Source organism: Thalassophryne amazonica, chromosome 22, assembly GCF_902500255.1.
Source record: "Thalassophryne amazonica chromosome 22, fThaAma1.1, whole genome shotgun sequence".
Taxonomy (NCBI): Eukaryota; Metazoa; Chordata; class Actinopteri; order Batrachoidiformes; family Batrachoididae; genus Thalassophryne; species Thalassophryne amazonica.
The window spans coordinates 31,985,987-31,998,487 of NC_047124.1; the positions used below are offsets into that span (position 1 = coordinate 31,985,987).

General features: G+C 44.2%; 1 protein-coding gene across 1 annotated transcript in view; it reads left to right on the forward strand.

Moving 5' to 3' along the window:
* The window catches only part of plxna4 (plexin A4), a 658,913-nt gene that overhangs the window by 144,729 nt on the left and 501,683 nt on the right, over window positions 1-12,501 (forward strand). The window contains exon 3 of the mRNA XM_034163939.1: window positions 288-470. Within this exon, the coding sequence (XP_034019830.1) occupies window positions 288-470 (183 nt within the window). The remainder of the gene's footprint in view (window positions 1-287; window positions 471-12,501) is intronic.

Sequence of the window (12,501 nt, forward strand, 5' to 3'; positions counted from 1 at the left end):
ACTCTCATCTGATTCACTTTACGGAGTACTTTGATACACACAGGCACCACTTTGTTACTAGTATGAAATTGATTGAATATAGTTGGTTGTCCACCAGCTTCATGTAAAACCGACACAGCACTGGCCAGTTGTTTGAGTGCCCCCTTAACCAATGACTGTCCTCCATGTAGCTCCAGAAATGGAACCCATGATGTGTTGGTCGAGCACACTTCAAAGAATTGACATTTTTGAGCTCCGTAATCTCAACTCAAAACTGTATTTGATCTCTGCTCTTCTCTCCTCTGCAGCTCTTGACCATCGACGATGACTTCTGTGGCCTGGACATGAACGCGCCGCTGGGCGTGTCGGAGATGGTGCACGGTAAGCCTCTCTTCTCCGACGCCGTGGACAAAATGACCTCCGTCGTGGCCTACGTCTACAAGAACCACTCGCTGGTCTTCGTGGGCACAAAGAGCGGACGAGTCAAGAAGGTAAGGAGGAATGCTGGGTAAGGATGTAGGGTAGCAGAAAACGTGAAGATTCGGTTTCTCCACGTTGGACTGTGCTGTAGGGGACCGCTGGATTGGGGGAAGGATAGTAGTAGTAAGGCAGATTGATTTCCAGGCTGAGTCAGCTGGATTTACATGAGAGGTTGTGATGAGTGTGTGTGTTTCTCACGGAGGCAAAGGAAGAAGTGTTTGTGCTTCCCTGTGAGTGGAATTTGAGTGTGTACGGGTTTTGAAGAATGTGGGGAGGATCAGGAAAGGTCCTAAGGGGTTTTTCATTCCTAGAGCCAAACCTATCTAGTATCGCTCAACTTCCTCCTCGTCCGTTGTACCGTATGTCACACATACTTTGTGTATGCGGCCGTGTGTAGAGTATCAGCTGTACTTTGGCTTCACTTTGGACTTGTATGAAATCCAGAGCCCTGGGGGCAGATTGTAGCACACGTCAGCATGTTGCAGAACTCACTAGACAGCACAGATCAGCATGTTGAGAATCGATTACACCAACTTTCTTATCTGTTTCTTGAGGCACTTTGAGGCATCAAAATAGGATGAAACACATATTCAGTGATTTCAGGAACTGTATTATCCTGAAACAGACAAAATGTAATTCTCTCGTATATATATTTTATTTGAAATGGATCGAGATCTGTTTTGAAGGTGCCATTGTTTTACAAGTGGGAGGCTAAAACCTTGGTTGAAGGACATTCTGACTCACGTATTCTCTAAAACAGCAGTTGACACCAGAGAGAAAATACTCAAAAATAAGTGACAGAAGAATAAAAGCTGTTGAGAACAGGGTTGAGCAGTTCCATGATTCCGACCAACATCACAGTACCACGCCCTCCTACCATACAGACACTAACGGATTACTTACACAATCACTTCTGCGTTCTACTTAATAATGTGCTGTTTCCAATCCAACAGTGATAACATTCTACGCTTGCTGTTTGCAAGAATTTCCAAAAATTAACATCCCCATTGCTCAAATTAAGCAAATTAAGCAAGGGACTTACATTGTATCTTTCACTAGACATACAAAGTTAAGAAAACAACAATTATCTGTCTAAGTAACATTAACTAACATCAAATGCTAGCTTTCATTGTTCTGTTTGTGTGCTTCATCGGGTTAAATTCTCTACAACATATCTAAACTAAAATTAAAATATGAGGCATAATGTGAGCTGTTAACTTCTCACTGCTGTTTGCAGACCCTGTTTGACCGGGCAAAGACGCTACTATGAAAAGGCTGTTTGGCCGAGGAGAGACGCTACCGCTAACAGGTTTTTGACCAGGAAAAGACGCTACTGCTAACAGGTTGTTTGACCGGAGAGAGATGCTACCGCTAACAGGCTGTTGACCAGGAAAAGACGCTACTGCTAACAGGTTGTTTGACCGGAGAGAGATGCTACCGCTAACAGGCTGTTTGACCTGGGAGAGACGCTACCTCCAACAGGTTTTTGACCAGGCAAAGACACTACCGCTAACAGGTTTCCAGGCAAGGACACTACCGCTAACAGGCTGTTTGACCAGGGAGAAATGCTATCGCTAACAGGTTTTTGACCAGGCAAAGATACTACCGCTAACAGACTGTTTGACCAGGGAGAAATGCTACCGTTAACAGGTTGTTTGACCAGGGAGAAATGCTACCGTTAACAGGTTATTTGACTGGGGAGAGATGCTACCACTAACAGGTTATTTAACTGGGGAGAGATGCTACCACTAACAGGTTGATTGACTTGGAAGAGATGCTATGGCTAATAGGCTGTTTGACCAGTGAGAGAGCTTACATGTTGCCACTAAAAGAGTCTATTTTACCATATAGAGAATTTACATGGTGCCCCTAAGAGGCAATTTTACTGGGGAGACAAATTATGTGCTAGTGCTAACACAGTGTTCATTAAGCCAGTAAACCTTAGTATGCTGTTAAATTTGTATGAAGTTGAACAAAGTGAGACATAGCAATGCCTGGGATATTACTTCTCCTGTTTAAAAATGTTTTACATTTTTTTCTGCACATGAAAATTCAGTAAGGTATATCTTATATATTATATTCCAATTCTAAGGTGGAACTATGCCAGTATACAAAGGTATATCTAAATATCTAAAAAGGAAGAGTAAAATTGGAGAGTAGAAAAGAGTAGAGTAGAGCCACTTAGGTGCCTGGTCTTGAGAACCAGGGATGGTAGGTTAAAAAGCTTTTTTATCCCATGGGAACTCTCCCTACCCACCCAAGCAGCTCAAGAAAAAGGTATATATAATATAAATAATAAGTAATAAGACATAAGAAGGATAAGACATCACAGGAGAAGATTATAGTATCAGTAATTTAGTATGTAGACTAGCTGTAAAATCAAATATAGTTAGTAGGCTAAGTTGTAGAAGCAGAAGCTGTGAGTGTGTGAGTGTACTGGTATCTATCTAAACTAACTCTGTTAGCATACTATAGGAAAATAAAAAGTATAATCATTATGCTATCAAATGGAAACCTAAGAACTTAGGTACTATATGTTGATATCTTTAGAGGAACACATAAACTGATGAAACATTAAAAATCTACACCATGTAAAATAGAATTGTAAATGGTGAAAATAAGCTAGTTATGGTAGAAGAGCTAAATTAGCCGTGAATAAGCCAACCGTACCCAGCAAGCTAACACGATAAACAAAAACGGTAATTAGTGTATAAAGTATAATAGCGTAGTTAAACCTACAACAACAGTATTAACAAATACATATAAAATAAATGTGGGCAAAATTACGACTTAATGTGGGTTATCAAACACAAAAGAACCAACTATTTTGTAAGCTACGATGAACGTTGCTAAGGCCGGCTAGATAAGCTAACGTTAGCTGTTAGGTATAACTAATTGTACCCCACTCCTCCAATATTTACTTAAATATAATAATATTAAAAAGGGGGGAACAAGAAAAAGTAAAGTGTGTAGAAATGTATATGGACATGCTCATGCTGAAATAGCACAAAAACCTGTAACAAGACCAAGACCAGAGTCAACCAAGCAGCATTATCTGAAATTAGAAGTATATTGCAGAGCTTAGGGCATGTATTCTGTACTGTTGTCTCTGCTATTACATCAATACACTCCATCAGGCAGTCCATGTAACTCGGCATCCAATTTTCAAAATTAATTTGTGATATCAAGAAGATCATCTGCCTGCAGATAAATGGACATGCAGCTGTTGGGACCTGCACACAGGCTGAAATGACGTGGCCACTCCCAGGGTCCCTGCCCAAATATCCCATGCTGTGCTGCTCAAGGCAACCTGGTCGCTGTGCAATTCAGCATACAGTTTTCTTGACGAGCACAAAATACAACAAAAACAAAAAAATAAACAAACAAACAAAAAAACCCTTATTGCTGCGTTCACACATAACAACGGCAAGTCACGAATGCCACAAAGTATACATTCTTGGCCGCTGATCACGAATGTGATGATTTGAGGCAGAGGCATCAGGTGTCCTCAGGAACTGCTGCAACCTCTTACCACACGTTACAATTAATGGCACGTGTTGCTGGGGAATTATCAGGAACCATTACACACAGTCAAGAATAATGTTCCGTGTTGTTGCCCACTGTCGCGCGCTATTGCGTGTAACAGCGCATCGTTACGTTCTGTCACGTTGTGAATGAGGCGAATTGTCTCCATACACACACCCATATTCATCCATCAGCTGCTGAAAAATTCAGATTGCTCCAGTTTGCTCCTCAAAATCCACAGCAGAAGAGCTTTGTGACTGCATGCTTAGTTGGGCTCTGTGCCATGGAGTGGCACAGAGAGGAGGAGGAGATGGAGAGAGCCAGATGTGTGGCTCCACACCGCTCTCGTCAGGCACAACAGCAGCAGCAGGTGGAACACCTGCAGGAGCGCGCTGATGAGCATTGGAACGAAACTTTTAGCCGACTTGGCGTCACTGTCCTTCTTCAGCATACTGTAGCAATGAAACTGAATGCGGTGCAGCAGGGTTCATTTGTGTGCATGTTAGAGAAGAATGCTGTCACACTCTGTTAAGGATCACCACTAATCGAGACGGATCAACATGCTCAGTTGCGACCTCCATGACATGAGGCGAAATGAGGGTGGTGCGTAGCATTCGTGGTAGATTTTTTTGACAGCCAAAAACATGCTCCATGAAAATCACAAATATCACGCACCAACACGCACTATTAAGAAACCTATTCAGATGCGTTAAATCACGTTAAGAATGTCAGGAATGTGCCAAGAATGACGCGAATATGACATTCGTAACGCGTCCTGCCTATGTGTAAATGCAGCATAAGATATCAAGAAGAGTTTGCTTGCCTGAAGTTGCACAGAGATGCGACAGGGGCTCTGATTCTGAAAAATGTACTTTTCCTGACTAACTGAATGGTGAGGAGATGCTCAGAACAAAGCTAGGCGACAGCTGCTCAGGAAAATTAGCTGAGGTATATTGTTACTGAGTCCGTTACGGTAAATTAGTAATATGTCATTAGTTAGTAATTAGTAATATCAAATAAGTGAATACCTGTTCATTTGCTTCCGTTTTTGAAAAAAACATTTTAAAGAGTGTAAAAACAAAATTCAAAGTATAACTCCCTTGATTTCATCATCCATTGCAGGGCTGCACCGCTGACATCAAGATTTACAATTAGGTTCCAATCATAACACCTAGTTGACGAACAAATCAAGGGCAACTCATCTTATTGAAATACTGTTGCATTAAACACTAGTATGAAATTGAGCCTATTTGAAAACTTTTTAACTGAGCTGCTGTCGCGATTCATGACATCTACAAGGTGGGCGATCTCCCGTCGGACTGTATCACAGACTCAGAGCTCTGTGACATAATCGCTGCTTGAAATAAACGTCTTCTTCTCATCCTTGCAGTTGTGAATGTTTTTAGCCCTCACTTGGAAAGAAAACTCTGAGTGTGATAGCACAGTCCACAGCTAAACATGATTTGTCACCTCGAAGTTAAACGCCACAGGATAAGCTTGGTTTTGGTGCGGCGCAGCTTCCACCTTCGACCCCCACGCCTCTCTGCCCTCACACACCAAATCCCGCCTCCTGGCTAATAGGATGATGCGCTGCTGCTGCTGCTAGGTGTGATAGAAGGCTGCTTGTTCCTGTGCTGTGCTGTACAAATGCACACACACACATGCACGCGTACACATCGCGGGGCCGTGACTGAGACTAATTCTGGGGCGGCTCGGCCAGTGAGCCTCACGGGTGCGTGGAAACGCCATTCAAGAGAAAGGCGGAGAGAGAAGCATGGAGCGAGCCGAGAACGACTCTGCTGGAGGGCAGCGAGTGCACAGACATGGATTGCGTGCTTCTCCAACGGAGGGAGAAACTTTCCTGAGCTGTGTGTGGATGAATTGTGGGAGTGGGAGTGGGAGTGTGAGCGAGCGACACTGAAGAACCAGTGCCCTTGTGGTCCATAGCACGTCCCGTTTTTCTAATTTGCTTTTGTTTTCAGGAGTGCTGACATTGACGTCGTCGCTCATGTTGATACTGGTGCCGGCTCGCGTCTGTTGTCGTTGCTTTTGTTCTCCGCGGGTGCCAAATAGTTGAGGCAGCAGTTTTCCATCTCGTAAGACAATAACTGACACATACGCAGATGCTTCAAACAGGGGAAATGTGGAATCATATTTAATACCTGCTGCTCATCAGTGCTCAGCGAGAGCTTGAACGGGGAAACGTGTTAAAAGCATTATAAGCCACGTTCATGCTCTTCTCAGTGTTGTCTTTGCATCAGGATGTTTGTTGCCAGTTATCGTCGTGTCTTCTAATTCATCCTCTCATAGCCACATGTGGCAGGATTTAAGGGTCTTTATTAGCAGATCTGGACTATGGCATTGATAACACCTGTTTATTAGGACATAAATACCTGCAACTATCAATCATTGTGTTTTCGTTAATGAGCGTAGAATGAGCCCATCATATCTACGTGGGAGTGGGCCCCCTCATGGAGGCCGCCATGCTGCACCGCCATCTTGATACAGTAGCTTAAAGCTTCCTCTGCCTTTCATAATTTTTAATGGCCACACCAAAGGAAAACCATTATGAGAACCACTGCTCAGCCCCCCCAAAATAAGATTTCATAAGCATCCAAACCAAGGTTAGCCTGTGAGCTTAGCTTGTTGTTAAGATGTGGTTTGTTTGGAAATAATTTATTCTGCTAAGGACTTGCATGGTGTCACTCGGGCTCCACCTGTTCAATTGCTTGTTAACACAAATGGCTAATCAGCCAATCACATGGCAGCAACTCAGTGCATTAGGCATTTAGACGTGGTGAAGATGATTTCAAACTGATCATCAGAATGGGGAAGAAAGGGGATTTAAGTAACTTTGAATATGGCGTGGGTGTTGGTGCCAGACAGGCTGGTCTGAGTATTTCAGAAACAGCTGATCTACTGGGATTTTCACGCACAACCATCTCTAGGGTTTACAAAGAATGGTCCGAAAAAAAGAAGATATCCAGCGAGCGGCAACTGTGTGGACAAAAATGCCTTGTTGATGTGAGAGGTCAGAGGAGAATGGATAGACTGGTTGAATGGGCGTCTGTGTGATGCTATCGTGTCAATATGGTGCAACATCTCTGAGGAATGTTTCCAACACCTTGTTGATTCTACACCACGAAAAATTAAGGCAGTTCTGAAGGCAAAGGGGGGTCCAACCTGGTATTCGCAATGTGTACCAAGGCAAAGGAGCATGAATCCCCATTTCCAAAGATCCAAAAATGTGAGGGGAGACAAAATTGGGACTGGTGATGACACAATGCAATATCACCACTAGAGGGCACTAGCTCTGACACACTGTAGCTTTAAGAGAATGGTCCACAGACTATGGTAGGTAGTCAACTGTGCACATGCATGCAGGCACGCCTTTACAAAGACCTTTGCACCATTTCAGCTCCATCTGCCCCTCCCACACAGAGTCTGCCCCTCCCCTGCCGTTAACTGTGTACCATTAGATGACATCAGAGGCAATAAAAGACAACAAAAGCACAATAAAACATCCAAGCTTCCAACCACCTCCTTCATCAGTGACTTTATAACCCCTCTGCTAATGGATGTTGATTTATATACACTCCTTCACCTTATTTACCCCCCACCCCCAACCTGTTCTTTGTCTCTGTTGTGTCTTTCTGTGTTAATGTTTTTTTTTTCTCCTTATTTATGACTATGTGTCTGCACGTCACCCTAAATAAATACAGCGAAAGCCTTATGGTGAGAGAGCGCTGATGCACTTTGATGTGATGGGCGGGTCGAGTAAGTTACAGTAAATGTTGCGGCTTACAGCCTCGACTTTATGACAACATAGAGCTGAACCAGATTAAAGCACTGAGTGAGATCACATTCACTCTGCTTGTGAAATGGTTTTACGTGATGAGGGTCAGAATAAAATGTTGCTTGTGTTGGTGAGGGCTGTGGACTTGCTTCACACGTTTGTAGTCTTCATATAATGCATTTGGAAAAGGAAATGTTCATAGCTACCAGTCAAACAAACAGTGGCGGCCTTATTGGCCACCTGATGCAGGGGTCGAAATACATTTTTTAACTTGCACTGGTGCTAGTAACAAAAAAATTACTTGCACCAAAAAAAGTTATGTGCACAACCAAAAGTCACTTTCACACCGGGCCCACTTCAAGTTGCAGCAGGGAGGTGAGAACGCAGCCTGCAGGTTCTCTGCACAGAGAAGTCAGAGTGCACAATTTTCTGATTTCTCTTCTAGTTTATATTTGTTCTTGTGCTGAGCTGCAGGTCTGCGCTCTGAGTTCTGATATAGTTTATCTTTCCTCCTGTGACCGCGAGATGCGTGTGCGCGAACGAACCGACCGTGAGTAAATGTGGAGATGTCTGGAGTTATACTTCATGTGGACATGTCCTGTCTCTGGCAATCAGTCTGTGAGCAGGACTTATGTCCTTTTTTTTAAACACAATGATAAGAACTAACTGCCTGCAACCAGACAGTTTTTTTTCCATGTGCGCGCGAACGAGTCGTCACAGCAACTTGCTCCATGTGTGAGAGTCATAAAATGCAGGGAAGATGAAGACAACACACTGGAAATTGTTTTTTCCCTTGTTTATTCCTTTATTGGTTCATTCTACTGGTGCTTATAGTTGATAAAACTTGGATAAAGTTACTTGCACCAGTGCAAGTGCAGTATAAAATTACGTGCACCGCTCGAATAATACGTGCACAAACTAGCACATGCACGTACTGTTTCGAGCCCTGTGATGTAGACTTTGTAAAGTCAAGCTACATAGAACTTCAGCCACAGGTCAGGTCAAGTCTGAGAACATGCGCTGATTGCCACCCATCATCACTTCCGCCACACCACAGAACCACCTTTCGTTCTCGATAGCCATCTATCTACCACAGCCACGTGAAATGTGGGCAGTCCCTTAGCCTTTTTCAGTTTCTGGTCTGGCTCCAGGAGGAATCCCCAGTTTTCCTAATCTGGGTGAGAGGACTCTGTCCTTTATTGTGTCAATCATGAAGGGTCTTTCTGAATTGCCCTTTACCTCACCTGGGACCAATTTGCCAAGGGAGGTGCTATCAGGAGCTAATGCTCCAGAAAACACAGGTCCCAGGATCACTGGAGCACACAAACCCCTCCACCTTGATAAGGTGGAGATCCAGGAAGGGCTGCTCCTTCACACTGAAAGGTGCCAGCTTACATTGTTCAGGCATTTGGTGAGGATACTCCTTTGGTACTGGGAATGAATGAGAAATGGGCGACTTGACAGAAATCCCAATGCTGACGTTGCTCAAGATCCAAGTGATATTTCTCATTTTTCTGAAGAGACCTACTACCAGAGACATCCAGTTGTCTCCTTAGATCACTGGTTAGGATCCAAAACTCACAACCACACAGGAAGACATGAAGCCCCAGGACATAGAAGACTTGGACCTTAATTCTCTTGCACAGATATCAACACCTTTATCTAGTGACCTCTTCAGTCCAAAAACTCTTTCTAGGCATCCCGTGGTTTGAAAGGCCAAGGATCCAGGGACAGTGCCGAGATCCACCACTTTCACCACATACAGAGACAGCTGGACAACACATTCTCACTCTCAGTTCCTCTCATGTTGACGTTTGGTCAAAATGAACCAAAGAAAAATGAACTAATCTCCCCTTAACGAAACCAAACCGAACCTCTGACTGACTGTAGACTGGCCACATTATCACACGCACATACCGAAGTTTGACCTCAGACATTTCTTTGGTTGTGAGTGATTGTGCTGCATTCAGTCCCAGTTGACACGGTGGAAGCAGAATTTCATAACGCTCGTGTCAGCAGAAAACAGGCAGTGCTGTCAAATCAGTTGAATGGGGTACATGCCCAAAGCTGCAGGCCTGCATGGCCTTTTCCTGCCTCACACATGGCTTAAAACCCTCACATCACTCACCACTCACCATCCCGACTTTACACCTTTTTCTCCCACTTTTTACTACCACCATATTCCCGCTCTTATCGCTTCTTTTCCCCGCCACCTCCCTCATAATTTCCTGCTTTCTTTTCCTTCATCTGTTCCTCTCTCTCTCTCTGTGCGTCTGTTTGCCGACGACTGAGCGGTGTTGCTCTGAAAGCTCAGCCTTTGATGGCTGCCTTCTGCCACTGGAAGTGAATGCAGCATATGGTTTCTGCCTTTTGGTCAGTCTGTGTGTGTGTGTGTGTGTGTGTGTGTATGTGTGTGTGTGTGTGTGTGTGTGTGTGTGTGTGTGTGTGTGTGTTTCGTTTCTGGGCTTAAGATGGAGAGGGAGATGTGGAGGAGATAAAAGGCTGGAGCTGGGTGAGGTTTAAACCTATTTGCTGCAGGTCAGTGCACAGCAGCAGGTCAAGTGGAAAGTCTTAACCCCTCCCTGTGGGCTTGGGTTTAGTTTATGGTCATCTGGTCATGCTACACATTACAAGGGGGATGCAGAGGCTCCGCCCACCATTGCATGTGCAGAGACGGGCATGCAGGCTTGAACGACCGCTGGACGAAGTTCAGCTGAGCTCCTGGGCTCGGTCACTAGGGGAAAGGCAGAAGAGGGGACACGATGAGAGAGGTGTCGAGGGACAAAAGCACTGAGAAAAGAGAGAGGAGATGAGATTGAAGGCTTCCTGCCGAGGTGTTAATGCATCTCACCTCTGTCTGCCTCCATGGGGGAGCTTTGGCACTCAATACAGTGAGCACATAACCTTGAACTTGACACAGACAGAGGCATGAAAAAAATGCAGAGCAAGGCATGAAATGGAAGTGAGGCTGAAGGAGCTCAAGTGTTGTTGTCCTCGGTGAAAACATTTTACTCAGAGCACTTTCAGTGGGAGTGAATGAAAAGAAAAGCAGACTTGTAGATGTAATGGTGAGCATACATGCCTGTTTTTGTGGGAAATAAGCATTTTTTTTCATTTTCTGTCACTCCTCCGGGTCCAGGTCGCGGTCAACCAGGCAGTTCATCACAAACCTCAGGGTCTCCTCCCAGTTGGAGATGGATGACCAGGGGGCATCCTCACCAGATGCCCGAACTACCTCAGTTGGTTCTTGCTTTGCAAAGAAGCAGCAGCTCTACTCCGACTCCCTCCCGAGAGTCAAGGTTCTCATCGAGATACCTGACGGAGGAATCTTATTTCCACCGCTTGTATCCACGACCTTGCTCTTTCAGTCATTACCCAAACTTCCGCTAACTCAAAGCTAACTCAAAGCTAACTCAAAGCTAACTTCCCAGCCTGTGACATTACCAGCTACCAGCCTGTGACATTACCATGCTAACGTCCATAAAATATCTTGTAAATCACTTCAGAGGTGTTATTAGGTTCCAAAAGTAGCCTTTTCAGTTTTAGAAGTGTTTATTTCTTTCTAACCTTTACAGAATATATGAGAAACATGTATAAAAACACACAAAACGAAGCGGTATTGAAAACACCAGCGACTGATGTCACAGTGTAGCTGTACTCTGATTGGCTGTCACCTCCGTCACTTAAAACAAAAACAGTAGACATTGAAACAGAATGTGGCCTCTTCAAATGGGTCAAGGTTAACCATCTTTGAACTTGTCCAAGGTCTGTGTGCCAAGAATGTTGCCTGTCAATTTGAAGACTGGCAGTAATAGGACTGGACTTATGCTGAACACAGACGGACAGACAGACAGATGGACAGACAAATGGACAGATGGACACAAAGTCTTCACAATACCTGATGGTCATATTTGATGGCCTCGGGTAATGAAATAAACCGCATCACGAAAATGTGATTCATTGCGTGGCGGGAGCATGACAAAAAAGCATGAGTCTGGGATGCGTTTTTCCTGCCCTTGTTCTTACCCTCCTACCCCTCTTTTTCCAACCATTCTACTTTCTTGGATGGAAAAATATCATCTCTGTCCAAACGAGGTGTAGGACAGGAAAGACAAAGAAGCTAACACTTATCAAAGAGAGGAGACACCGGAAAATGTGAGGGGAGTTTGAGAAAAAAACTCCCACAAACAGGGCCCAGGTGAATGAGTGACAGTTAGTTTTCCAGCATAGGTTCTCTAAGGAAATCTCGGAGATGTGCTAGAAAGGGAACGATCCGTCATTTAAGGTTGTCAGGGGAGACGGCGCAAGAGAAAAACGGGTCAATTACAATGTCGAGTTGTTGATGTTTGCTGTTGGAAAGGGAAAGGTCAAACTGTCACTTTTGCCTCAACCACTGTCAGTTTCTGCTTTGCCGCTCTGTACTGCCCACTCATTGCTCCTCGCTGAGCTCCCCTTCATACACTGCTCTCCTCCTTTTTCATTTAATTCATCCAAACCCACTGAAAAAAAAAATCACCCCTCACCGTATCTCAGCCACACGTCAGCAGTTCACTTTCAAGTGTGAAATCTTAATACCTAATAATATTCTCTCCCTTTTAAGAGCCACAGTGATTGAAATATACACCCGATTACCAATTACAATCACAATTAACATTGCATTTCGATGACGTCGCTCTTCTAATGAACAGAGACACTTCTGCAAGCCGGGGTGCTGATTATGA